The sequence below is a fragment of the Scomber japonicus genome, chromosome 13 (assembly GCF_027409825.1).
Source record: "Scomber japonicus isolate fScoJap1 chromosome 13, fScoJap1.pri, whole genome shotgun sequence".
NCBI classification, from domain to species: Eukaryota; Metazoa; Chordata; class Actinopteri; order Scombriformes; family Scombridae; genus Scomber; species Scomber japonicus.
Genome location: NC_070590.1, coordinates 16,367,207 through 16,393,378, shown reverse-complemented (window position 1 = coordinate 16,393,378; position 26,172 = coordinate 16,367,207). Strand labels below are relative to the sequence as shown.

Genomic DNA, 26,172 nt, shown 5'->3' with positions numbered 1-26,172 from the left:
TAAAACGTGTATCTTGTAAAACTTGCAGTGCAATCTTACCAGTGGACTTTAATTTATTGATTTACCTTGTAGTAAGATGGCATCATCCTGCAAGGAAAAGAGGACAGGATGCTCACGTGTGCTCTACACCAACCTCCATCAAACTTTACCTTACTCTCACTACTCTCCACTACTGCTCCTTTCCTCACCTCCCTCATTACCAGTCATCTCCTAGCAAGAAGTAACTTGGAGGGGTTGAGGGAAGATAGGGAGGGGATGAAAAGAGCTCACTGTAGGTATCTCAGCATCCCAGATAAAACACCATCATTAACATCTGAAAATGTCCCTAAAAGGAACTTACTGTCCCATATGAAGATGCAACTTCTTATCAACGTCTATGTTAAGTGAACCTCAGAGGGTTATATTTTTATCCAGACCATCCTCAAAGTTATTTTCTTCCTGTCTATTAATTGATAAAGCAGCTCATATCAGAGCAGCATGGCATTTAATCAAGCTATACCTCACACATGTTCAGATAGCATGCAATTCACTTTCCGGAAAGTGATCATCACGGTTTCTGCATCACTTCAGCATTGTTAAGACTGCCAACAAAGTGGCACTAACACCCATTGCTGGACTACAGAAGGAAAGAGGGATTTTGAACTTTTGGACCTGCCCCGCTGTCACACACTACCTGATTATTTCTCACCGGCTTTGTTGCTAAAGCAAAAGACAGTCACTCAAGTATATGTTAGCACCCTTTGAGTTTTTTTGCACATTTTGCTGTGCTGCCAAATCAATGAGGTTTCATGCCTAAGGTCTACAAAAAGTACTATATCAGAGTAAGAAGGAAATTCTACAAATTTGTGAATGCATACAACTTAAATATATCCCCATTTTACCACGCACATTTGTGTCATTTGGAATAAACAGGCGTATATCCATCCTGAAATTAATTTAGGGGATTTGAATAATGAACATAAAATGTGGATTATCTTAATTTAAAGTTGTCAGAAGCAATTCCTTAATGCAAACTGAGCACATTATGAACCAGATTTGTGGTTTTGAATCCAATTTTATCTACATGTGTTAATCACCCTGCTTCAGTATTATTCAGTTAGTTGTTGTGGAATTCAGTGGAGAAACAAACAGAGAAATATTTCACTGACAAGTGCAAACACACTATGATCCACATAAAACACAAATGTTCATGTCCAAATATCATGTCAAAATACATAGAGGAAATAGTGCATAATAATGCCCTTTGTATCCTAAAATGCAATGTTGCTCTGCAGGGGTCTTTCTGACTGACAGAAAACACAAAATATTAAAATGAGAAACACTCTGGTTCTTGATTATATAATTTGGAAAATCCCACTGAAGCCACGCATAACATAAATTTCTAGGATCTCCTTTCATACATGAATATTTTTTCTACTTTATATTCCATCTTTCTATTTAACGATGAAGTTATGTGAATTAAGGATGGACAGAAACAGTGATTTTTAACACAGCATCTATGGTATGGAACGCATCCATGCATGCAATTAAGTTCCTAATTGTTATGTGAGATTATAATTGTGATACTGTAGTTGTGTTTCAAATAGTAAACATGAATTATTTTATTTTTGAATTCTATTTGTAGTTTCATTTGTCTTGTTTTATACATTTTATAAATAGGCTTCCTTTGATTGGTTTTGTCCATTTTTTTCATTTTGTTATTTATTACCACTTTTAAATTTTATATTGATTTCTTGTATGCAGAGATGCCCTTCTAAGGTGTGAAGCCTTGTGTTTATTTTTCTGTTGTACTGATGTACAGAAAATGTTAAATAGTGTGAATGAATATAATCTCAGTGAAAAGCAACTTTTCAGGCTGCCAAAGCATGATAGCATGGTTTTCAGATGTAACTGAATCGGACACAAAGAAAATCATGTGTCACACTTATGTTTAACAGGCAACATTGTACTCTGGTTATATTTACGGCTGATATTATTACTGTTACAATTTAGCTTATGGTTATTTTCCTTACTCTGTTTCTGGTTCTTGTATGGTCTACATGCATATTTCAACAAGCAAATATAATGGGTTTTATCTTGCAGCATTTTTTATTATCTCTGGAATATGTTTTGGCATTTGACTTCCTAAATGATACACACATTGTAAGCATGCCCTATGGGACAAATCACATTTTTTTACTCTTGAATAAAATATGCATGAATAAATTTGGGTTGTGTAGTTTCTCAAATACATAAATAAGTTGTCCTTACTATTGTACAAGATAGCCAACATTGATTCCTGCATTCAACTACAACATCCTACATCCAACTAAAGCTGCCTTAAAGTTTTATCAAAATGTATCTATTCATGTCAATGATCAGTTGTTACAGTGATGTTAGCCATTTTATAAATTGGTAAATTATAATCCAAATGACTAAATATATAGATTTGTTGGTTTGTTTTCACAAGGCTTTAGCCAATATTTTCAAATGACACATACAAATCAAAGGCAGCAAGGTGCCACTTGTTTGGAGGGTATAAAAAAAAACACCCACTAAAATAGTTTGATATATTATTGTCAAACAGAAGCACTTGAATGCAACACAGCCAGGCTCCGAAGGCAGCATCATGCTCCATCCACCTTTTGATGTTACTAAGTCCGTGTAAAGTAAGAATAAGTATGTGTTCTGAGCATAGACTGTAAAAAGAATGGACGTAGCACCCGTGACGTCACCCATTGGTTTGGGGGAGTCTGTTTTGTGCCTCTACTAATGGGCATTAGGACTGCGCCATCTTGGATTTTAGTGGGCATGTAATTTCCATATTTGGAGGAGAGGCGATAACTCTACGGGTCAGCCAGGGTCAGCCGGCCAAGATCCCGCCCACTGAACTCGAATTAACCGCGGCGAACTGAGCTTGCCCAAGGCTAATCAGCTAGGCTAGGCTAACAAGCAGCTACTGGCAGCAGCTACACAGCAGTCCAGCCTCCAGCACAGCGACCTGACAGCGACCGACTCGACAGCAGGTAACGTTAAGTTCCTTATAAAAAAAAATCTTGAAATAATGATTAATGTTTTATTGAGATTATACTACATAAGAAATAAAGTTAAATAAGTCCGCTGAGGACCAAAACTCATCTTAACCCTCAGATCCTGTTAAAAATGACTAACGTCCTCCTGTTAGGGATTTTTTGTAACTTGTTTTCAAACACACACCATGTATTATAGATATTACAATATATATATTTTGTTGCTTAGGGTTAGGTGTCTTCTACTGAATGATGTGTAATTTTAACAATATTTTTTATAATTTAATCCTTTCATGGCCTGTTTTAGTGAGGGACCGCTAATATCCGTCATAAAAAATGTTGAAAAACTGCAATAACGGGGGCCAACTTGAACGGGGCCAACTTTGAACGGGGCCAACATTGATTTGTTTGCTTATAGTTTGCTCAGGGGAGGATTGGGGCTGGAGAGCAGGGTCCAGTTCTGTCTCCTCATGCTGACGACCCACTTGTCCAGCCTGTCCGAATTACCTAGAGGGAAACTTTAAAATGACACATATAGTAGGAACCTATAGATCAGAGGTCACAAACCTTTTTGATACTAACAGCTATTTGAGGATATGGAGTAATAAAAAGGGCTTTGCTTGATAAAAAGTTCCTTAATAACAAAGTTACACAGTTCACCTTTAATAATAATACCAACAATGAATATAATAAGAAATATATATTGTATTTATTTATGGGTGCTCTGATGTTGTTTTTGAACATGATTAATGATTTCTGAAATCAGTATCGCCAATACAATACAGATCACACATTCTCTGAATTAGAAGCTTGCTTTTTGCAGTGTGGCATTAATAAGCCTATTAATTTATTCATTTAAGTTACTTTTGACACTGTATATAAGTATTATTAAATGAAAGATAATAATAATAATAATATTATTAAATGAAAGATAATACAGAACATTATGTATATTCTATATTATACCCCGCATTAAACGGACTGAGAGCACAAAACACACCGCAACAGCAGCTAACATTAGCTGCTCTGGTCATCTGTCTGTATCAGCAGAGACCATGAGTCGGCAATAAAGTCATTATAAGCTAGCGGCAAAATACGCCGATACATGTCAATAAGTGCCAAAATCCAGGTAAAATATATTTTATACAGTCTATGGGTAAAAAAGTACTATGGTTTACTCACCGAAAAAACTGCAAACAGACTCCTTTGTCGGTCGGTTAGTACAATCAACAGCACAACGCGCCATATTGCCAGAAAAAAACTACCCGAAAATAGGCAAAAAAACACGGACACTGCAGCGCCTGTCAACTGCTGGATGTAGCCGCGGACCTCTGGGTGTAGCCTAGCCTAACCCAGCCGATGCATTAGCATAGAGCTAACTGCCGGTAACTCACGTTACTCAACGTAACCACCCCCTAATTTATGCCAGAATTTTAAGCCCACAGTGTTCACTGAGGTGGAAACTATCGGTAAAGACCAAAAAAATAAAAGGCACCAGGCTTTAAATATGTTTTTTTAAGCTGTAAAGTCGGCTATTTTAACATGGGGCTCAACGGGAAATTGCTCCCTTCTGGCACCAGCCCCCAGAGGCCGCGGGGGGGACTGCAGCTTTTTGAACGCGGAAGTGGTCTTCACTCGGAGAACCCACAACTCCCCCTTGGTCCTGAGTCAAATATATGAAATTAGTACGGAGCCCCTCTTGAGACATTTGAAAAAAAAGAAGGTTGGCCACACGATTAGTGGTCTGCGTGGCTGCATGCGAGTGTAATACCTGAGGGATTCAGCAGACGGAGCATATTGCTATGAGCAACATTAAAGGACAACCTCATTCATTCATTCATTAGCCTGACTGATTGAATGAAGTTTGTTTTACTTTTTTGAACAAAAGGCAAAACAAAACAAAATTCAGGCCAAAGGAACAGTTGTTGACCTACAAAAATAAAAATAAAAATCCTGCCTGGCCCCAGCATTATGGCTCGTCTTGTGGCCCTTTAAGAAAAGCATAAAAGAACAAATTTAGTTGACTCAGTAAAGCAGTACCGTGGTTACTGTATATGGTGGCAGTGAAGTGCAAAACACAAAACCTCATCAGGAGACCAAACAAAAAAGGCCCTGTAAAATGATATAAAGTTATATATTATAATACTGTGTTGATGTCTTTCAAAACTTCGAACTTCAACTTCAAAATCTAGTTTGTTTTTAATTACAATTAATCTGAAGAGGTTATTTAGTTAGTGTTAGTGCAATTATCAAAACCAGAATATGATCAGGGTGACTTTTGAACACTGGAAATAAATCATGTAGCCTACTCATCCAGGCAGCAGTCCAGTGGCACTCAAAGTTTGCATATAATATTAGTAATACAAACAATAAAACATAATAAGATATAGTTGATATTATGCCTGATCACTGACCCAACATCTGCTTGCTCAACCTCATTCTGTTCAGACAACAATGAAAGATGTGGTTGATAACAAGCAATGTGAGCTGGAGTAAAGCAGCTTCATCAAACACTCAGACAAACTTCACATTTAACCTAAAGTTACAGTAATAAAACATAATGTTTATGTCAGTTTGTCTTCATTACTAAAATTGTAGGAGGAAAACTCTGCCCTTACGCATGTTTAAACGTGTTTAAACCAATTTCTCTACAGAATCATGCAATATTTTCTTTTTTTTTTTTTTAAAACACAGCATTCACAGCGCTGGTCACAACCTTGTATAAAACTGAATGTTAACTAGCTAACATTTTTTGCAACACAGGCAACTTGACAAAACAAGACAAGTTCCAACAATGACAGCTTAATGTTTCCCACAAATAGATTAATGAATTAATTTATTCATTTTTAGTTCAGGAACTCACCTCCGTCAAGTCCTTACCTCTACCTCCGTGACTTGATTTCTCCGACTGACAGAGTCGCGCGCTTTCTGCTTTCGTCGGTTATAATGATGCGTTCAAAAGACTCGGTAATTTGAAAAACTCCAACTTTGAAGCGAAAAAAAAAAACTCATAACGGCAAATACAGTTTGAATAAAGATACGACTTACAGACTTAATTAACGTTGAAAGAAGAAAGAGAAAACACTGAAAGACATTGTTGGTCAATAATTGTAAGTTTATATATATATATAAATATATATATATATATAATTAGTTAATTTATTTAACCTTTGTTGACATCTCAGACAAGAAAAGATTTTATTGATCCCATATCAACAAACAACAAATTCATCACGGTAGACACATACTATACGAGATATAATATTTAAATATATTGCATTAAGAGAAATAAAAGTTAAACTTGACCAGGCCTAATTCCTGCTGGTATTTAAGAGTGTCAGACTTGTCAGACTGATCTGTAACAACTCTCAGAATTCACCATCCGCTTGTTGTGTTGTAATATCTTTTTTTCTCTCAGATGTATGAACAGTGGTGTTTCTCTTTGTATCATGGGTGCAACAGACGGCTCGCCATGGGGATGAGGGGTGTTGTTCATGATAGACATTTGCTTAGCTAAAACTGTGTTTCCTTATATGTGGGCCACTTTAAGCTCACATCCGGATTAGTCGTTGCTAACTTGCCATATATCGGCCAAAACTGGCCCAAATATGTTTCAACAAAGGTGGGCCAAGTGTGTTTCCTTATATGTGGGTCACTTTAGGCTCACATCCGGATTAGTCGATGCTAACTTGCCATATATCGGCCAAAACTGGCCCAAATATGTTTCAACAAAGGTGGGCCAAGTGTGTTTCCTTATATGTGGGTCACTTTAGGCTCACATCCGGATTAGTCGTTGCTAACTTGCCATATTTCGGCCAAAGATGGGCCATATTAGTTTTGTGATATTTGGCCCAAATGTAGCATTATGGGCCAGTTTAGGTTCACATCTGTTTTGTCCGGGCCAGAAGAATGCCTACAGTGCCGGATCGTTGCCTCAAATGGCCCACATCCGCATGCTATCTGGGGAGGGTCATTTAGTACATCCAGACACTGAGCATGACTTTTTAGGTGACCAAAAAAATTTACAATTAACTTTCATGAACTGAAAACAAGGCCTGTACCACCTTATATCCACCCATAGACATTGTTCCACCCATAGGTAGACTATAGCCCAAAAACTTCACGACTTTCTCTGGACCTCCACTCCATCAAACAGGTTCAGTTGATACATGGCATGGAGTCCAATAGTAAACAAGGAGAGAGAGAGGGGGGAATGATGTGCAGCACTCAACCACTCAACTACCAAAGTGCTCTGTTAATGATGTATTATTGTTGAAGATGTATTATTATTCTATTGAATTAGTTTCTCTTATTTTTGTATGTGTAACTCCTTGTGCAAAGATGTAAGCTTGGATAAAGGGCTGACTTTCAATAGATCGCAGCGAGGGAGCTGACAATATAGATTTCTGCAAAAAGTCTTAAAGCATATTTTGGTTTCTACCACAGACTATAAAAACAGGGATGAATCAAATTAATCTTTATGATGTATCTTGCTCATGTGGACATACATTTACCTAATGTGTCTTTGGGTCATTTATAAACTAACTTAATTCTACTGGATTTGTTGTGTGCTGTTACTTTGAATTAACGTCTATAATCAGAATCCTCCAAAAAGGGGCAGGGACGTTTTACAAACTGAAATCCCGGATGTGTGACGTATTGCCGGCCTGATGTCTATTATAGGCTGGCCCTTTAAATACTGCTAAAACCCAGACAGCGAAAGACTGTTCATTTTTTAGGCTTTCAAGCTTAAAAATGGCCCAGCTGCAGGCCTGTTTGCAGCCTGACAACAGCCGCCATCGTCCGCTGACCGGGTAGTGCGAAGGAGTTGAGTGACTATCTAACCTTACGTAGCGGCTGTCTGTCAACGGGGCTAACTAGCTGTAGCTTTGCCATATGATATAGATAGACATTGCACAGGGACACACTTCTACAGACAGCCATAGGATCGGCGAAATAACCCTACAACGCTGACATGGACAAAGACGAAGCGGACCGGATGATAGAGAGGGCGAAGCAGTGTTTACGAGCAGGACATAAAGACCGGGCGTTGCATTTGCTGTATGAAGCCCAGAATATTTACCCCAGCACCCGGGCCAGAGGTATAATTACTGTAGCTGACGCACATTTATGCAATGGCAGCCCGACGAGCTAATGTTAATGTAACTAGCTACTTCATCTTAGCCTATGCAGTTTAGAAGATGTGTTTTTAGATTATAGGATGAATGCAAAGATAGAGCTTGTATTGTTTTTTTTGCAGACAGGGGCAGAAATGAGCTATTTTGCTTTAATACTTAATGTCTGCTGAGGCTGCATGCTGAAATGTAGGACTCCCTCCCCCCCGCACAGTTCTGACAGCAGCTAAAACTGTGCTAAAATCTGATTTACCCAGTCTAATTGCTTTTGTAGTAGTGGCAGGATAATGAAGTTGTCATAGATTACTTTTTAGCTTTTTGAACACAAAGTGCATAATGCAGATAAGTGCTATGTGGTCTGCAGCTGTTTGTATTATATTTCACACACTGTGCAAGGGCCTGGCACTGAAACAACTTTTTGAAGGACTTAAACTGTCAGTGTCACTTAACTCATGCACAGATGAGTGACAGGTGAAAAAAACCTTAATAAATTCACACAGGCCACAATTAATCACTGAATTATTAGAGGAGTTTGAAAATGATGTGATTCCTATACTCTGGGTTTCACATTCACCAGATCACAGTACATTTACAAGTACCTATGGGAGACTTTGGATATTTTGTCAATTTTCTCCTTCTGTTTTGTTCATGTTCAGGCCCGGTCAGGGATGTAGAAGGCTGATTTGTGTTGGCTAGTATCTTTAATTTCCAGTGTCATTTTGACTGTTGTCATTACCTTTACAGTGCAGGCTTTCTTCATCTTTTTCCTGTAGTAGTCCCACCTGAATTCTCTGTTGACCTCAGACACTGTGTTCTTGTAGTGCTGATAGATGCCATAACCAGGAACGGAGGCACTGCTGCTCCAGAAGGAAACCACATGCCCCCACCGTCAGGCTGGAGAGACGAGGACATCGGAAACAACCAAACAAGTCATGCGAGTAGTGATGAAAAGAAAAGCTACACAGAGGATCAACGCCAGGGTGTTCTCAGGTGCACACTGACTCTTTTCATATATATATGTTTTTTTTCACACTGTTACAGAGTGACACTCTGACATTGTTCTCCAGTATGTAACTGTGGCTATGTCCAATGCTCTGAGTGACCTGACTATTGATAATACACTAGTTTAGGGCCGTCACTAACCTTTACTTTCATTATTGATTAATCTGCCAATAAAAGAATAATTAGAACAATGCTTGTTGTAATTTCAGAGAGTTAAGATAACATCTTTTAAATGTTATTTTGAATGACCAACCGTCCAAAATCATAGTAGCTCATAGTAATTGTAAGCACTGCTCACCAGCATTTAATATTTGAAATATAAGTGTGTTTGTGTTTATTCAAAAGTGAAGGCAGTGCAGTAACAAAACAAAACACTTGTCTGTCATTGGAGTTTCAAGTGTTTTTTGTCTTGTCCAACATGATAACTGGTCCAGTTCAGAATATAATAGAATAGAATTTGGGACACTGGAACCCATCAATACAATTAGGACAATACAATAATTTGGTGTGTAACCAAAGGTTTATTTCTATGTAGCATCATTGAGAACAATTGTTACCTCAGTCTCTTTGCTGCAGCAGCAATATCCAGTGCTTATTCACTGTATTTGATAAACAGTCAAACAGATGTGTGCATGGATCACTCACCACCATCCCACACCACATATCAGAACGGAAGAAGTCTGTTTAAACTAATTTTGCTTTGACATCTTAATCTCAAGACAACTGCAAATGCACCAAGTGTTTATAGCTAGAATGAAGCAGTCATGTTAACCAATTGGATCTTAACCTGTTCATCCTAATTCATTATATTTATATGAATTGATTATATGTTTATTACATTCAAATCTGTTTGAAAAGAATACACCTGCTTGACTAATAACATTAAATTGGCTCCGGACAGATTCATCCTTTTCCTTTTTGAAGTTCTGCATTGTATTCTGACATCCATTGTCCTTTGTTTCTGCAGGATAAAGAATTGCAAGGACTTTTATGAGATTCTTGGTGTTCCCAAAAATGCTAGTGATGATGATTTGAAGAAGGCATACAGGAAGTTGGCCCTCAAGTTCCACCCTGACAAGAATTTTGCCCCAGGGGCCACAGATGCATTCAAAGGTATTTAGTTTTTGAGTAGAAGAGAAGGGAAAAGTGGATTTTTGTAAAAAAAAAAAAAAAAAAAAAAAGAAATTTGATGACAGAATCTGTTTCAAAGCATTGTATCTGTAAAAGAAAAAAACTGTGCACCAAAGCTGGGGGCTTCTCTCACATATTGATAATACTGATCCCATACAGCTCTCAGCAAAGTCTGAGGTCACGGTCAGTTAAAGAACAGAGCCTATGAGCTGGTAGTGCCTGTTTATACAATAATCAGCAGAGACTTGAAGCTGGGTCACCCAGTTTAACCAGTTTCAATTCAGTCCAGAAACCCTGTTTTTAATTCCTTTGTGTTTTAGCTAACACCTGTACTTGCTGAGTTTAAGGGATGGCTGCCAACATGATCAATGTCCAATGTCTCTCCCCTCTCCTAACAGCAATAGGCAATGCATACGCAGTGCTGAGCAATCCAGAGAAAAGGCAGCAGTATGATCAATATGGAGATCAGTCAACAGCTGCAAATACACCCCAGCAGTCCAGCCAAAGTCGCCATGCGCACTACCGAAGCTTCCACCGAGACTTTGAGGCTGACATTTCGCCCGAGGAGCTCTTCAACATTTTCTTTGGAGGAAGGTTTCCCACAGGTGAGCAGTCGTGAACTACAAGGACTAGTTGAGATGATGATGCAATTCGTCAGACTCCAGAAGTTTGAAACTACTTTTTTAAAAGTGGCAATGCAGCATTAAATAAATTCATAGCCTAATTTTGTTGGTAATTTAAGAGAAATCTGACATATTCCTGAAACATCTGGCATGTTTTCTCAGTAAATACTTTGACTGACCAATAACAGCCCTTTTGAATAATGAGACTGAAGATTTACTGATTTTAAAATGCTTCATGGATATGTTTAGGAATATAATCTACTGTAAGTATCTGTTTCATTGTGGAAGTGTAGGTGCTACAGAACTGTGTCTGTCTCTCTGCAGGAAATATTCACGTGTATACTAACCAGGGAGCCTCCTACTCTCAGTTCTATCAGCCTCGTCGTCGACGTGCTTATGAGAGGCGCGAGGAGGTGGTGGAGGACAACCAGAGTCAAGTCAGTGACTCACAAACCATAAAGACAAATCCCTGTTAAACATCCACACATATGAAATCTTCTTTGTGAAAATAGGGCATTATTCTAATCATTACCAGACACTGGATAGTCATAGCAACAAAGTACTTTGGGTAGTCTTATGAGTGCATTTTAACATGGTTGCAGTCCTCTAGTGACTGTTTCTTTTAAAGATTTACTTTATGTCGCTCATTTACTTTTGCCATAAGTGAAGTGCAGTTATTGCTTTGAAAGAGCGTGGTTTACTTCAAAAACACAGAAGTACTGTGCTGGCATGACTATGCAGTGTATCATTGCAGCCTACATATAGTACAGTATTCTTTCTAATCTGCGCTGATTTTATCTTCCCACAGAACACCTTCACAGCTCTCCTGCAGCTTCTCCCTGTACTGGTGTTAATCCTCATATCAGTGTTTACGCAGATGATGGCCACTAACCCACCCTACAGTCTCTTCTATAAGCCGTGAGTCTGTCACATCATCAACCAAACTACTTTACTGACATTATAGTAAATCTCATGGTCCTTTCCCTGGGTAAATCTGAGTTATGTTTGGGTTTCAGGTCCATGGGGTTAGTGGTGTCCAGGGAAACACAGCACATGGGTGTGCCATACTACGTGGATAAAAGTTTTGAGAAGGAATATCGTGGAGCTGCGCTGGAGGAACTAGAGAAAACCATAGAGACTGATTATATTGAACACCTGCAGAACAGCTGCTGGAAGGAGAAACAGCAAAGTAAGCAAGCAGCGCACATGGCTTAAACAGGGATAATCTGTTTTGGTTACAGTGCAGGTATCACTCATGAAGCTCAAATCCTTGTTTTATATAAAAATATTTGATATTTTATCTTGTTTCCTGTAACATTGGCAGGTTACACATTGTGTAGAAAGCTATTATAAATATCTGTGATGCATCTTCCTCTTCTTCTCTTTTTCAGAATCCGACTTGGCAAATCTCGGACAGCTGTACCGAGATGAACGTTTAAAGCAGAAGGCAGAATCGATGAGGCTGGACAACTGTGAGAAATTGAATCGATTGGTCGGGCGTCAGAGGGGCAAATGAGGAGTTAATGTCTCTTTACAGACTCATCTTGAACTATACAAATAATACGTTTTATTGAAGTGTGTAATTTATCCAATCTGGCCACTTTGTAGGAAAATCTCTTTGGGTACAGCACAGTGGGAGATGTTGCCACTGGAAACAATGTGCCTTCTCTCCTTTTGGATGGTAGAAAATAGAGTTCTGCATGTTAGCTGCCAAACCTGGCTATTGGTGGTAGCAGCAGCGTAAAGTGCAAACTCACCGTGGCAGTGTTATATGATGTCTCTGCGCCTTTAAACTTTCTTATAGAAATGGCATGACATACGGGGTCTCCCTTTGGGGTTATGAAGGCAGTTGTATGTTCACATACACATTTTATTTGTTTAGGTTTTGTAGTTGACCTGTATTTATTTTTTTGTTTTGTGTCTTCGCTGAAACTTTTGGTGTATTTATTTAATAGTTAATAGAGTGAATGTTACTTGAGCATCTTGGCTCATCTTTTATCTGTAGGAGGTATTTAATTACAGTGACTTAAATAATACTGTAGTCTCTAAACAAATCTGAGAGCATCTGTACTGTGAAATGACAGAGGACCTTCTATTTATAATCGAAACAGACAAATCAGACATGAAGAAGGACTATAACATCTACTGTGTACTGAGGTTTATCAGGCAGTTTTACCTATGGCACTACAGCTGTAGCAGCTATAGACACTTACAAAACATGACCACTGTTTTTTGATTAAGTTGCTTATTTTACAAGGTTGTACTTGCCAAACATCAGCAGTCTTTACAGTAGATCTTCCTACTCCCTGCCTGTCACTCACCTGCCTGCATAGGTGTTTATTCCTCCAATCATAAAGCTTCAGCCCTTCAGGTACCAGAGTTTGTGTGTTGTGCACGTTTTGAAGAAGTAGCTTTGATTTGTAATAAGCACAGAGTCAAGTTCAACCAAATCCACCTCTCAGTCCTGCTCAGTGTTCCTGGTGTCCCTGGAGAATATGCAAAGCTCATTTGTGAGCTTTTCGGCCCAAATTTTATAAATGTTTTATAAACCCTGCACCTTTAATTTATACAGATGTTTTGTAAAGAAGACAGATTTTGTTTTCTAAACTTAAACTGAGTATGCAGCTTTATTAAATGTCTGGATGTGATCAACATTCTCCCACAGTTAGGAACTGGAGTTGTGACTTTTACTTTTTGTCGTGAGGAGGAACTTGTGCAGTTATCTTAAATTCTTTATATTTTACCAACCCTAAATCATTACAATTGTTGTCGCTGTGCACTAAGACTGCCAAACTGCCTTAGCTGGTCTCAAACTTGTGAAATGTTCAGGTTCATCTCAAGCACTTTTAAGTTATTATTTAACCCTGTGTTCTTCATTGTTGCATGCACCCTAGTGAGAGGCCCATGTGTTTTATTAGTTACATATTTATTTTTTGGCAAACACATCTTCACAACTACTGACCCACTAAATGTTAATTAATTTGAAAATTCAGGTACACACACACAGTAACTCACAAAATATGGAAAACCTTTACTGTGATAAACACAATTCAGGTTTGGCATCGGTTTAGTGTGGTAGTACACGTGAGCAATATAACACTGGAGTTTCAACTTTCAGCCAAAAATACCAGAAAATTAAAGATGTAATGAGGATTATGTTTTGGCCTGTCTCATTCATTCATTTATGATTTCATGGTGCTTTGACTCTTGACTGAATGCTTCATTTTTGGGTGACATTTTTCTTCTTCCAGGAAAGTGGCAGATGACACCTGCATGTGAAAGTCCATGAGGTATAATGTTGATTTAGGCTTCTCGCAATGTATAGCTGGGCTATCAGTCAATCATTAGTCTCTTTATTAGAAGATGACTACATTGGGAACGTGCAATCAGAATTTCTAAATCCTGTTATATATTACACAGCTTTGACCAAACATGCACATTACACTTACAGTAAATGATTCTGTACATTTGTCGTGTGGCCTTTATCTGATCCATCCAATTGTGTCCTTGAAGATCAGAGTTGCTCTAAAATTGTGATGGTGTTTGGCTTACTTCACAGATCAAGTATAACAGCACACAGCATTTACACTGTTTAAATATCCCATGGGAGGATCAAGCCATTTCTCTATTATCCACATAATCCCTCCATCAAAGTTTTTGATAAGACACGGTTGGATGTGAAAGAGAGAAAGAGCACCTCAACAGCAAATATTTCCAGTTGTTTCTGCTCTGTTGCATTTTGTGTTGATATTGTGTGAAAAAAAAAGTTCAGGACAAACATAGTAGGTTGAGGGCTCTTTTATAAAGTTTTATTGTTTTTAAGTCCACAAAACAGATAATGTGACATTTTCTCAAAAACACTGAAAATAAGTCAGAATATGCATTTTAGTACAGTTTCACTGGAGGAGTAGCCTAGATAGAATCAATTCATCACAAATAATACAGTCATATTTAAAAATGATCTGAGTAGTTAAATTAGAAAACATAAAAATCAAATGATTTTATACGAGCAATTAAAATGTTTTTGTTTGAAATAAGTATGTTCCCCTCAGTTTTTGGGCTCAGACTTTTATAGGTTAATCAGACTCTTTGGCCTCTGGTTTTACATATCACAGACATAGTGTAATTCTCAAAACCAACCACACTAATCTGGAGTTCAACCAGGCTCCCTGTAGGCTTAATTTCAGTCCATTTTTAGGCTAGGAGTGACTCCCATCTTCACTTTTATGAGCTGATGTGATTCAGTGCAGGCTAACTCTGGATGATCTGCAACTACGTCTATGAAAGGTTTGACCTAGTCCTCCTGAATGCCCCCTTGTAATCTGGGATTACATGTAATCCATGTCTGTATTGCTGTCTCAGAAGATATGATCTTCTCCACATTACAGTCTACCCATTTAAAATAGAGTGCACGTAAAGGATTACATTGCAAATTATGCAGAGTGAGACTCTGTGCAACTGACAGAGGATAAATTCAGTCTTGTAGTATTACACCTTTCACTTGAACTCAGGGACACTGTCAGACAACATTTTCATACGGTTCATTCACTTCTTCATCTTGAGGTCAGCTTCTATGGCACAACGGCGCCCTCTGGTGCCTCCGTCCTACAGGCAGAGAAAGGAAGAAACCACCTATTAGACTTCATTTAGTTGTCACTCTTAACTGGCAACATCAGTGTTTCACTTAACAATTTTGACAATTATTATAATTGTTATATTTGTTCTGTTCTTGTTTACAGGTCTTGCAACATACAGGACTGTATGTTTTGTTTTCATGCATATATATGCAACAACTGTCATTTTTATTTTAGGCTTGCTTTAGGGGAAAAAAGACAAGAAAGAGACAGCTTTAAAGTCTGTAGGATGGGTACTTACAAAAAGAGAAAGAAGAAAGGCAGGAGAGGACATGGAGACAGTGTCCTGTGAGAGGAAAATGTTGCACATCAGAGCTGGGACTCAAAAGTGCTTTGAAAGACTTAAGAAAAGGAAAATAATGCCATCAAGGGTTGATATGTACTTTATAGCTTAATATCCATAAATCGCTATATTGCAGGCTACTTCAAATATTTACTGTTTACGGCCTTGCTGCACTGCTATTACACTAGTTATCCAGACCAACTACTTTTGAAAGACCATGCCACATGGTTTAGGCTGTTTTAGCTCATTAACTACATACAACACACTTTGCATTCTTGCAACCATTTTTCAAAGCATAAAATGACACTTTAATGGCCTCCTGCCTGCCAGTCAACCACTATGCTTAACATCAGTTTGCTTATCAGCATGCAACACTTGCAACTTATCATCTATCAACAAATATTTAGTCAGCCTTATTTAGTTTTGGCACATTTATATTTTGTGGTACAGTAATGAAGCTGTATTAAATATATTTATAATATGTTTCTATATTCAGGTTCTGGTAGAAATCTGCATCATCAGACATCTGTCATTTTCATAGCATCCAATTTTTGATCATTTCATTAGTTTTGTTTTTTATAGGTTTTATTTATAGACACCACATAATATAATCTTCCAAGTCAGAACTTGTAGACATGCTCTTAGACAATGACTGACCTGAAGAATTTTTCAAACTTAATGAATCTTTGACAAAAAAGTGACTAAATATTTATTGTGGTTGATTTTCATACTGTCATGAAATTAATGGAAAACTCTCTCAAAGTTTAAATATCAATGCCACAACTTGAAGTATGCTTTGGGAAAAAGTTTAATGTTGTCTACATTACTGCATTATTATTACATTATTGCCTACCATTTTCCAAAGCAGACATGTTTAAAAAAAAAAAAAAAAAAAGGTCTTGCCTTCCAGCCAATCACTGGTTTTAAACTTGTTTGAGATGCATAATCACCACAGTGAACACTATCGTCTTTTTTAATCTGCCTATCGTGATGGATTCAAAGATAATCTGACAACCAAGATTAGAGTTAGCAGCAAGACAGTATTGCGTCCACTGATGTCTGAATAGAAAAATTAACAAATAAGGACATTGTGAAAAGGACAATGTAAATTTGGCAATGTGATTGTTGCAATAAAAATTAAGTTAATTTGACAAAAAGGTTTTTACTGTGACGGATTAGCTACCACAGGAAAGTTTTGAAGTACTGAAACCAATGGTTCCCTGAAAGAAAAAATATCAAAAATCTCGTTATGCTTTGGAAAATGGCCTGCAGATCTAGTTCAGCATCACTTGCTTCTACCTTAGAGTCAGCCTGTTGTCTCACCCTTGTCTCTTCTTCTGTACTCTCTGCTTTTGTCAAAATTCTAGTGAAGCACCTTGTCAGTAGAGTCCTGTTTGCGCGTGCTCTCACGGCCCCTCAGGCTCTTGGCGCTGATACCAGACTCTGATGTCTCCATGATGAGCTGGGTTGCTAGAAACTGCTGGATCTGCTCCAGGACATCGCGCTGCATCTCTAGAGCCATGTGGTACACGTCATGATCCAGGCTGTTGTACATGACCGCATTCTGAAACATCAGCATGATGTCCCGCTGGAACTCAGCGGTGGTCCGTATCAATCCAGTCTCGATGTTCTTTTTTATGGTGGCCAGGTCCATGGGCCTGTAGACGAGAGAAGAGTCAATGAGCTGATGAGGGTTCCCAAAGGTTCCTGTTAACTTGATATTTTTGTGATAGAAGATTTTCACTACACACAAACAATACCACAAGTAACCTCTATACAAACTATTAATGAGATTAAAATGAGCATCCAATAATCTCATTTGCTTACCTCTGTACAATACTGTGATATCCAGGTGCAATTTCATCAGTTACTGGCTGCAGGAATACATTTGCATACCTGCAACAGGTTCACATAAAAAACATGTGTTTCAGTATTGATGTCTCTGGCTGAGCATCAGTGGCTAGTGTTACTGTTACAGAGTCATATTCTGACCTGTGATTGGCCGCTGCACGCCACACCAGCATAATGGCTTTCTTCCAGATCTTGTGAGCCTGTAGAGCTTCCAGGTCCTCACTGCATACAGAACTGCACAATGAAATTCAAAGTCACAAGGACAGGATTATCAAGCAGAACCTGTTCTGCAGCGTGACACAGTGTTTGGTTCATGTTGTCAGATCACAGAAATGAAAAGAAAATCTGCTTAAACAACATCATTAGCACCATCTAGGGATCAACTTCAACACCACCATCTCTCACATCAGAATTTTTTTTCCTTGCTGTGTGTGCGTGAGTGTGTTTCACTCACAACTGCGACGAGGCAGGGCTGCTGGCGATGGAATCTGCAGTTGTGTGCAGCTGCAGAGACGAGGAGGCGGTATGGAGGCTGTATCCATCCTCGCTCTCGCTGGCTGCAGGCTCTAGCTCTGTCTCCCCGTCGGCCTCTGACAAGAATCCCTCCACCCCATCTCCATCTTCTTCTCCACACACTTCTGGCCCGTTGACCTCATTGTCCACTTTAGTCCCTGAGGCGTTCTCTCCTCCCCGAACTCTTACTCCATCCTCTGCCCTCATCTCCTGCAAAGATGCAGAAAGATGCAGAGATATTTAAACAGATCTTAGAGTGCAGGAATACTGTGGAGCTTTGCACACTGCATTTCAGTACAGCAATTACAAGCATCATGTGCACTCTGTCCTCGTTGGGTGCTATACCTTGGAACGCCTTTCTGTCAGTGGGCTATCTTCTAATACTGAGTCTGCCAAGATAGTAAAGATGAATAATAAGAAGGAAATGGTTATGCAAAATGCATAGTTGCATGCAAACTGCATGTTATGAAGCAAGTGAATACTACTATTTATGCATGGGTGTGCATACCTCCATGGGGTTTATCAGGTCTTTGCTGTGCCCACTTGTCATTCTCACATTTTATGGTAACGTCCAATGAAATTTGGCTTTTCTGGTGCATCAACTCTCCAGTCTCTCTCATTGCCTCAGGCTGTGGAGGTGCTCCAGTGTGGCAGTGCACCAAACTCCTTGAGTTGTATGAGGATAAGGAGGTAGGAGGAAGGCCCCTCAGTCCCATGGGGAGTGCTGCAAGACAGTTATCTTGACTACTGCACAGAGAGGAGAGTGGAGCTGAAGTCCCGCCCTGAACCTCTAATACTTCTGTCTTCCCTGCCAGGCTATTGTGAAGAGATGAGGACTGTGGGACCCCTGTGGGCACTGCGGAGTGAGAGTCATGGGGCTGGAAAGGCCCAGCTTCCCAGGCGCCAGACAGAGCGTGGCCATTCTCTTCACACAGGGACAGAGCAGCCTCAACTGCAGCTGCATCCAAAGCCTCTGCAGTCTCATCTGCCTGTAGAAGGAGAGATCTGACTCTAAAATCCTTAAAGCATAAATTTTTGAATAACATTGGTCTTATTTTTATTGTTCACCATGTCTAGTGACACCACCATTTCCCCAAATCTCATCTGTAACATTTGTGACTAAACTGTGCGTTTAAAAACATAATAAAAACACCCATTATAAAACAGGTATTGTGAAATTACTTTCTTCACACTTAATAACGTCTTAAAAATTATATTCACAATCCACAACTCATATAATTGTTATATTTTTCTTCTTTTTGCACCTTGTCCTCAATGATGGCGATTATGTCCCCCACTGTTTTTAGATCCAACTCATCTCCCATGTAGGACACAGTTACATCCTCTTCACTGAGCTCTGATGTTTTATCCCCTGCAGAGGCAGGCTGGCATCCAGTGGGAACAGACGGCACCATCACATCCACCTCTGCACACAGACAACAAGTGACACCACTAATCTTTCAGAATTTGCTCAAATTTCTGTGCAAACAATGGTTAAAATCGAGCCCTCTCAAAAAGTTGCACAATGCATTCAATTGATACAATTTGATGAATACATTTAACAGAGCAAGTTATAACATGACATTACATCTTTGCTTGCACTAGAAAAAATGGCCAACACACAGAGTGAATGAAATTAAAGTATAAAACTACAAAGCAGGTAAAATTAAGGATTTGGAGGATGTTTAGCCTGTGGATTGAATGCCAAGTGGCTCTGGGTTCAAATGGACAGACCTGTGCATGCTGAGGCAGTAGAGTCCGCAGGAACAGGAGTGGCAGCAGAGAGAGGAGCACTGGAGGCAGAATCTGGACTGACCATGAAACCTAACTGGGCTGAAAATTGGGTGGGACCTGCCTCCAGGAGACGAGACAACATCGGTGCACCTGCCATGCAAGCATCCCCACACACGTTAACACACACAGTGCAGACAAGGCAGTGGATGCTTTTAGCTAAATAACGTAAGAGCAAACATACTAGACAATAGTCAACATATTCAGAAAGTAAAGATACATTTAGGGTTTCAAGGGTAAAAACTAACATTGACTGACTTTTTCATGTTTAATTGTTTTGCAACACTAATTCAGGGTGGATGTAATTAGGCTTTTCTGATAGTAAGGAACATAAAAAAGCGACAACAACAATTTTGATTCCTGAAGTGGCCATGTCCGAGTCCATACCATGGCAGAGCTTGAGTAGTTTTGTATGAACGAATGGGGAAAAAACTTCAGTGTGCAGATGTGAAAAGCTGATACAGAACTATCTCCATCAAGACTCAACATTAATACTGTCTTGAATGAAATTACTTCTTATGCAATCAGTTATCTGGTGAGACGTGTGTTTTTACATTGACATTGAATTTCTGTTGATCTCTGTCAAATGAAGTAAAAAACAAAGTGTTATGAAAAGCTTAAAACACGAAACACTGATGGGGTGAATACATTGTAAGTTCACTGTCAGTCATGAATACAAATCAAACACAGTGTCTGTACCTGTTGCCTGAGAGAGAGGCAGACAAGGTGGAGCCAGCTGCAGGTCATGTGCTCCTGTCATACTGCCAGTGGAGCCATCACTTTCCCCAATCTGGGATACAAACACACATATGCACATTTGCTGTTTTTTTCTGATCACAAAGAACCTGTATTTAAAAAACAAACAAACAAACAACAACTGTTATATCAGAAATGTTGCTGATGATTCACATACAGAAATCATGTATGTATTAACACGAAATTTTGATAAATGTTCAAATCTAAAGCTGAATGTCTTTATGATAGATTTGATTGGTATCCTTCAGGTGACTGTCCTGTAAACATTAAAGAAGAAACCTTGGTCAGTTACTGACTGAATAGCAGCCTTAGCAGCTTCTTGTTCTGCAGTGGGATATCATACAGGAACCACTGATAGCCTATGACAAAGGGTTTGGAGATGAAAGGTACATGATAGCATCCAGGAAGCAAATGCCAGCCACCTGCTGTTTGTAAGAAGCCTGAGAAACTAACAGGTACAATTTTCAGTAAAATATCAGCTATAACACAAAAAGGTATGAAATGAGGCAACACTTCTTCCTGACTGAACCTATTGTTTAGACCTTTATGGACAGAAAAATAACTCCTGTTTCCAGATAAAGGAAACATATTAAGATGATGATAATGACTGCAGACTTTACACTGTTGGTATAATTCCCTCAACAACATACCAGTCTAGAATTTGTTGCCAAGATACTGCCTTTCTTCAGTAACTCTGATAAAAGTGGAGACGGTGGTGGTGTGCCTTTCTGGCCCAGGAGCTTCTTTTGGGTGGGGTCATCCAGAAGTGACCCATGGCTGATGTCGTCACTACCAGATCCAGGCGACTCAGCGAATGACATTAACCTGGCTGATCCTGAAGCCTGGTGACACAGAGAGGGAGAAATGTGAAAGCAACTCTTTCATGTCACTGCCAGACAAATCCAGAAATGTTTTTATTAACCAATGTCTCTTCAGTGTCACTAATATCATTCTATCTCTCTTTGAATAGTCTGAATTTCCTAGAGATAATGTCCCTTTATCTCAGTTTTAATGGCCTGTAGTGAAAGAGTCTATGTCAGAAAGTGCATTGTGGCCACAGCACAAAGTTGTTGGTGTTTTTACAGTGAAAAGAAAATAGGAAGGTACTAAAGCAAATCTGAACATGTGGCGCACAAGATTCAGCTCAGAGAAGACAACTGACTGGTCTGCAGTTCTCTTCACAGAAACACTTTAAAAACCTTCTAAAAATACCAACATAAATTTCTAAATATTCCAAGAAGTGGTGAGATTATTAAAAAGTAGGACAGATCTTTGAAAGCTTGGTGACTTACATTCTTTGCGGATACATGATCCAGTGTCAAGCACTCGAGTGGGTCACCTGGTGAGAATTCCTGGCCTGGAGAACTGCAGTCTGAGGGTGAATGCATGGTGATGCCGGGCACTCGCTTAGGTGTGTTCTTTGCCACCTGTCTGGCTGGAAGATGGAGGGACGGCATAAAGAGGATTTTCTTATCAGTCACACAAAAGCTGATGTTCAACCCTCTCATTCTTTACAAGAAAATTGGTGCCATGATGCGCCTGCAGTGTGGCTCCACAATCGCTTAGTCCAAAACTTGAGTGAAATATCTCTACAACTACTGAACTGATGGCTACCACATTTCACAGTCCCCAGAGGGTGAATCCTAATGACTTCTGACTTTTCATCTTGTGCCACCAATTGCTCAATTCTTCCACTTGCCTAACACTTCAGGTCATGAGACAATACATTTAAAACTACTACTTCTATTAATGTCTACAGCAAGTTGGTCAATAGATTGTGGGTGGAACAGCTGAGGATTTTTAAATTGAACATTTCTACTTAATTTTAGTTGATTTCCAGCATTTATCATATAAAACAAAGTAACTTAACATATCCTTTGTTGGTGTTTTTCCCCCAAAAGATCCCTTTTAAAAGTGAAGGAGATACCCTGATAAGCAGCATCTGTAGTCTTTCTTTTCAATTCTGATTCCTCCTCTTCCAGTCTCTTCTTCCTGTAAGACACACAGAGGATTATTTAATTTTGCTTCTCATTCGAGTGTCTAATGTCTAAAAGACAAAGAAAGAAGAGTATAATTGTGTCAACAAGTCAGACAGACAGTTTGTTGCTTCTTACTGCAGGATTTCCTCCCATAACTCTTCTAGTTTGGAATCCAGATGGCCTGCTTGAATCAGTTCGGACTCTCTCTTCAGTTTCCTAAAGTATGAAATCAGCGAAATGTCAATCCTTCTCATGATGAAGTTTATTTACTACAATGTTGTACAAACAACTACAGTGATGAGTCAAAGCTGTTGAAAGCTATGCTTGTTTACTTGTGCTTCTCTTGTGTTTCTTTGATCAACTTTTTTAGCTCATCAATCCTCTCAGCAGTAAGTCTGCGTACTATCACGTCCTCCACTGTCTCCACCACTTCACCCTTTTCACCACGCTTCCTCCTGAAGAGAACAAATGCACAATGACACTTGTCAGTTTAGATGTCATACTATGTATGTGCTCTATTTTAACCTGCAAGTACAAAAGCATGCTCGGGGTAAGTCAAGTATGTGCTCACTTTGGGGCTTCTGTTGTTTCCAGGAGCTCAGAGTACTTGGAGGCACAGTGCTGTTTGGAACCAAAGGATGAGAGAGAACAACTTTGTGAAAGGAACATGTAATAAGGCAAAGCTGCAGAAATCATAGATTTGGTCTTTGTATTCTGCAGTAGTTGGAGCTCTTTGTCATACCTTTTGAGAGAACCAGTCAGGTGGGCGCCCAGGTTCTGAAAATGGTTTGATGGCTCGACTGACAGATACCCTGTTGAGTTAAGGAGATTTAGTAATCTGAGATGAAATACACATTAAAGACTTTGAGCCCAGAACAGCTGGATATTCCTGCCCTGGTTCATCTTAAAACTATTATTTTTCATTCCAGTCTAAATTTTTCAAAATCTATTTCCTCAATGTGTTTATTACTTTTTGGGAAGTCTTGTAGTCTTTTTCAATTGAAAACGTATGCAAAATTAAACAGAATGTTCTCATACATTTAAAGTCATCACAATTTGACAGTTACCTCATTCATATTCTTTACCCACATCCATCATCATGGTGGACTGAAAGCCACCCCAACATACACTGAGCAACACCATACACAACATGCCAGTCCATCACAGGGTAAATACAGATTACAGAGCAACTACTGTACATGAACACTTAAGGTTAATTCATCTTACCTGCATGTCCATGGACTGTCACAACCGACTACAACAAACACACTTGCTAGTACACAGATGTGCATCAGTGCAATCAACAGAGCCACCCTTATTGACAATGAGTTCTTGAGAAATGTCAGCTCTTAAACAACATGATAGATGGCAGTCAAAACCTTGACTGCCATACAGCATGTGACCTCTGAGAACATTTCCATGCAGGATTGCACTACTATACAACTCCTTATGATTATTATAGTGCTACGACACCTGACATTTGACATTGTATACACAATTATTGGCAAAATGGAAGTTGTGCTGGTACAGTACCAGTTCTGGTCCCCACTCTTCATGACAGATGTGGCCAAACACAGCTTCTCCCTCAGTGACCATGGCTCTGTTGGTCCAATGACAAGCAGCTTGTGTTCTGCAGATGTTAGAGAGAGGGAAAGGGGCATACATAAGTAGTTGAACAAAGCCTGCATGTTCTGCATGTTCAAATGCCGGCCTCAGGCCTAGTAACCACGTTGTTAATCGCTTGATCTTGATTTCATTTGTATGCCACCTAAAGCTGCACATCACTCCAGCAGCTCACTCTGAACACATGGGATGAGCCCAGAACAAAAGCGTGTCGTTTGTACTGTTGTTGGTCAATAGGAAACCACCACTAGTGTAAACGGAGCTGTCAACCCGTGATGACCAGCCATTAATCCTTGCACGGAACTGCCATGCAGGGAAGTTATCGGTGACTGACACATTAACAGTACGACGCACTCACTCACCGCTACGGACAGATAGCATGCCATGACATCTGCTATGCACCGACGTTTACTCACTTCCAACCCCGTTTGCCATCTTCCTGTCATCCCGACATCCCACTCATCCTCGTAGACAGAAACCCAGCAAATAATAACGCTGGAGAGATCCGAAACCGATGTCTGGAATAAAATGATGGACTAACATGGATGTTAAGGCTTTTCACAGATTTATCTCTCTAACGTTAGCTTGCACGATTGTCCGTCAAACACACCACAGTCTTGTGTGTCTTAGCTAGCGTTATTGGTAATTTAAGGATTAACCAGCTAGCTCCAAAGCTGTATTTCTTTTCTCTGCAAAGTGTCGCAACAACAGCTTAGTTTTGCGTTTACCTGAATTAGTTGCTACCAACTAATAGCCAGAGGAGGAAAATTTAGCTTACTGATGCCATTATGATTTTAAGCGAGCTAGCAGGGTCCTGTGCAGTTGGTACACGCCCACCACAGCAATGATGGTTCAACCAGCCCCGGCCCTCTAACTCAGTTTAACTAACCTTACACTAGTTGGGTTGGTACTCAGTAAATTGTTTTTCATGCAAAACGCCCAGTTTCTTGTGGTTGTAGTACTATTTTTATAATGAGAATACATGTAAAAAATATTCGCCCCCCTTTGAGGCAAAAATATATGGAGGAAACATGATGCCACTTCTGTGGTTAAACAAAACACACTGAAGTGGAAAACCTGCAGTGATTTAAACATTGCATTAACAGTGAATAATAATATAGTAGATACTTTATAGCAGCTACATCCACACTTAACATCACATAGAAACACATCACTATGGGGGAAAAACAACTTATTACTTAAAATACCCAAAAGCTGTAGGCTACTAATAAAACAAATGTGTATACCTGTGTGTGTGTGTGTGTGTGTGTGTGTGTGTGTCTATACTGTATATTTATATATAATTAAATACTGTAATTAATAATAATTAAGTGCCAGTGAAATATGATTCATTTGTATTACACTTTTAATTTACAGTGAATCTCAAAGAGCTACAGTGTTGAAAATAAATAAAACATTAACATAAAGAGAATAACAAGTGTTAATATGAAAAGGCCTGTTTTAAAATATGCTAGGGTCTGTGCTGGCACCAGATGCCAACTGTATAGAAGATTTAAACAAAGAAATGTATTTGATTTAAACAAAGAAATTGAGTGAAAAACAATAAACATCTTTACATGCATTGCTTTTTATGTATGCATTTACTGTACCAATTGAATACAAAACAAAAATTATAAATAGTTTTCTCTCTGATACTCAAAATTGTCACATGACTTCATAAATCTGAATCAGTAAACTGCAATGATGTTTAACAGATGGGCATAAGATGTCTCCTACATAACTGAAAAGTCCATTGCCAGAACCTTCAAGTTTCCACATCATATTTGTGTAGTAACTTTCATGATTGACTCCAAACTAGTTGAAAATCATCCTCATAGATATA

At 39.1% G+C, this 26,172-nt stretch overlaps 2 protein-coding genes across 2 annotated transcripts; one reads left to right on the top strand and one right to left on the bottom strand.

Moving 5' to 3' along the window:
* Positions 1-7,745: 7,745 nt before the first annotated feature.
* Positions 7,746-14,046, top strand: dnajc18 (DnaJ (Hsp40) homolog, subfamily C, member 18). The gene is made up of 8 exons (XM_053331444.1): positions 7,746-8,110; positions 8,965-9,133; positions 10,113-10,258; positions 10,675-10,881; positions 11,224-11,336; positions 11,708-11,817; positions 11,916-12,088; positions 12,291-14,046. The coding sequence occupies exons 1-8, from the start codon at positions 7,984-7,986 to the stop codon at positions 12,413-12,415; spliced, it is 1,170 nt and encodes a 389-aa protein (XP_053187419.1). The 5' UTR covers positions 7,746-7,983; the 3' UTR covers positions 12,416-14,046.
* A 1,024-nt stretch (positions 14,047-15,070) lies between these two features.
* Positions 15,071-24,764, bottom strand: brd8a (bromodomain containing 8a). The gene is made up of 20 exons (XM_053331088.1): positions 24,746-24,764; positions 24,240-24,336; positions 23,449-23,518; positions 23,278-23,327; positions 23,039-23,161; positions 22,842-22,922; positions 22,655-22,719; positions 22,020-22,162; positions 21,378-21,569; positions 20,671-20,761; positions 19,915-20,064; positions 19,446-19,606; positions 18,689-19,169; positions 18,526-18,569; positions 18,122-18,390; positions 17,809-17,901; positions 17,644-17,712; positions 17,192-17,474; positions 15,775-15,819; positions 15,071-15,504 (listed from the first exon to the last, which is right to left on the bottom strand). Exons 1-20 carry the CDS (start codon positions 24,762-24,764, stop codon positions 15,445-15,447), a joined length of 2,586 nt encoding a protein of 861 aa, XP_053187063.1. The 3' UTR covers positions 15,071-15,444.
* Between the last annotated feature and the right edge of the window lie 1,408 nt (positions 24,765-26,172).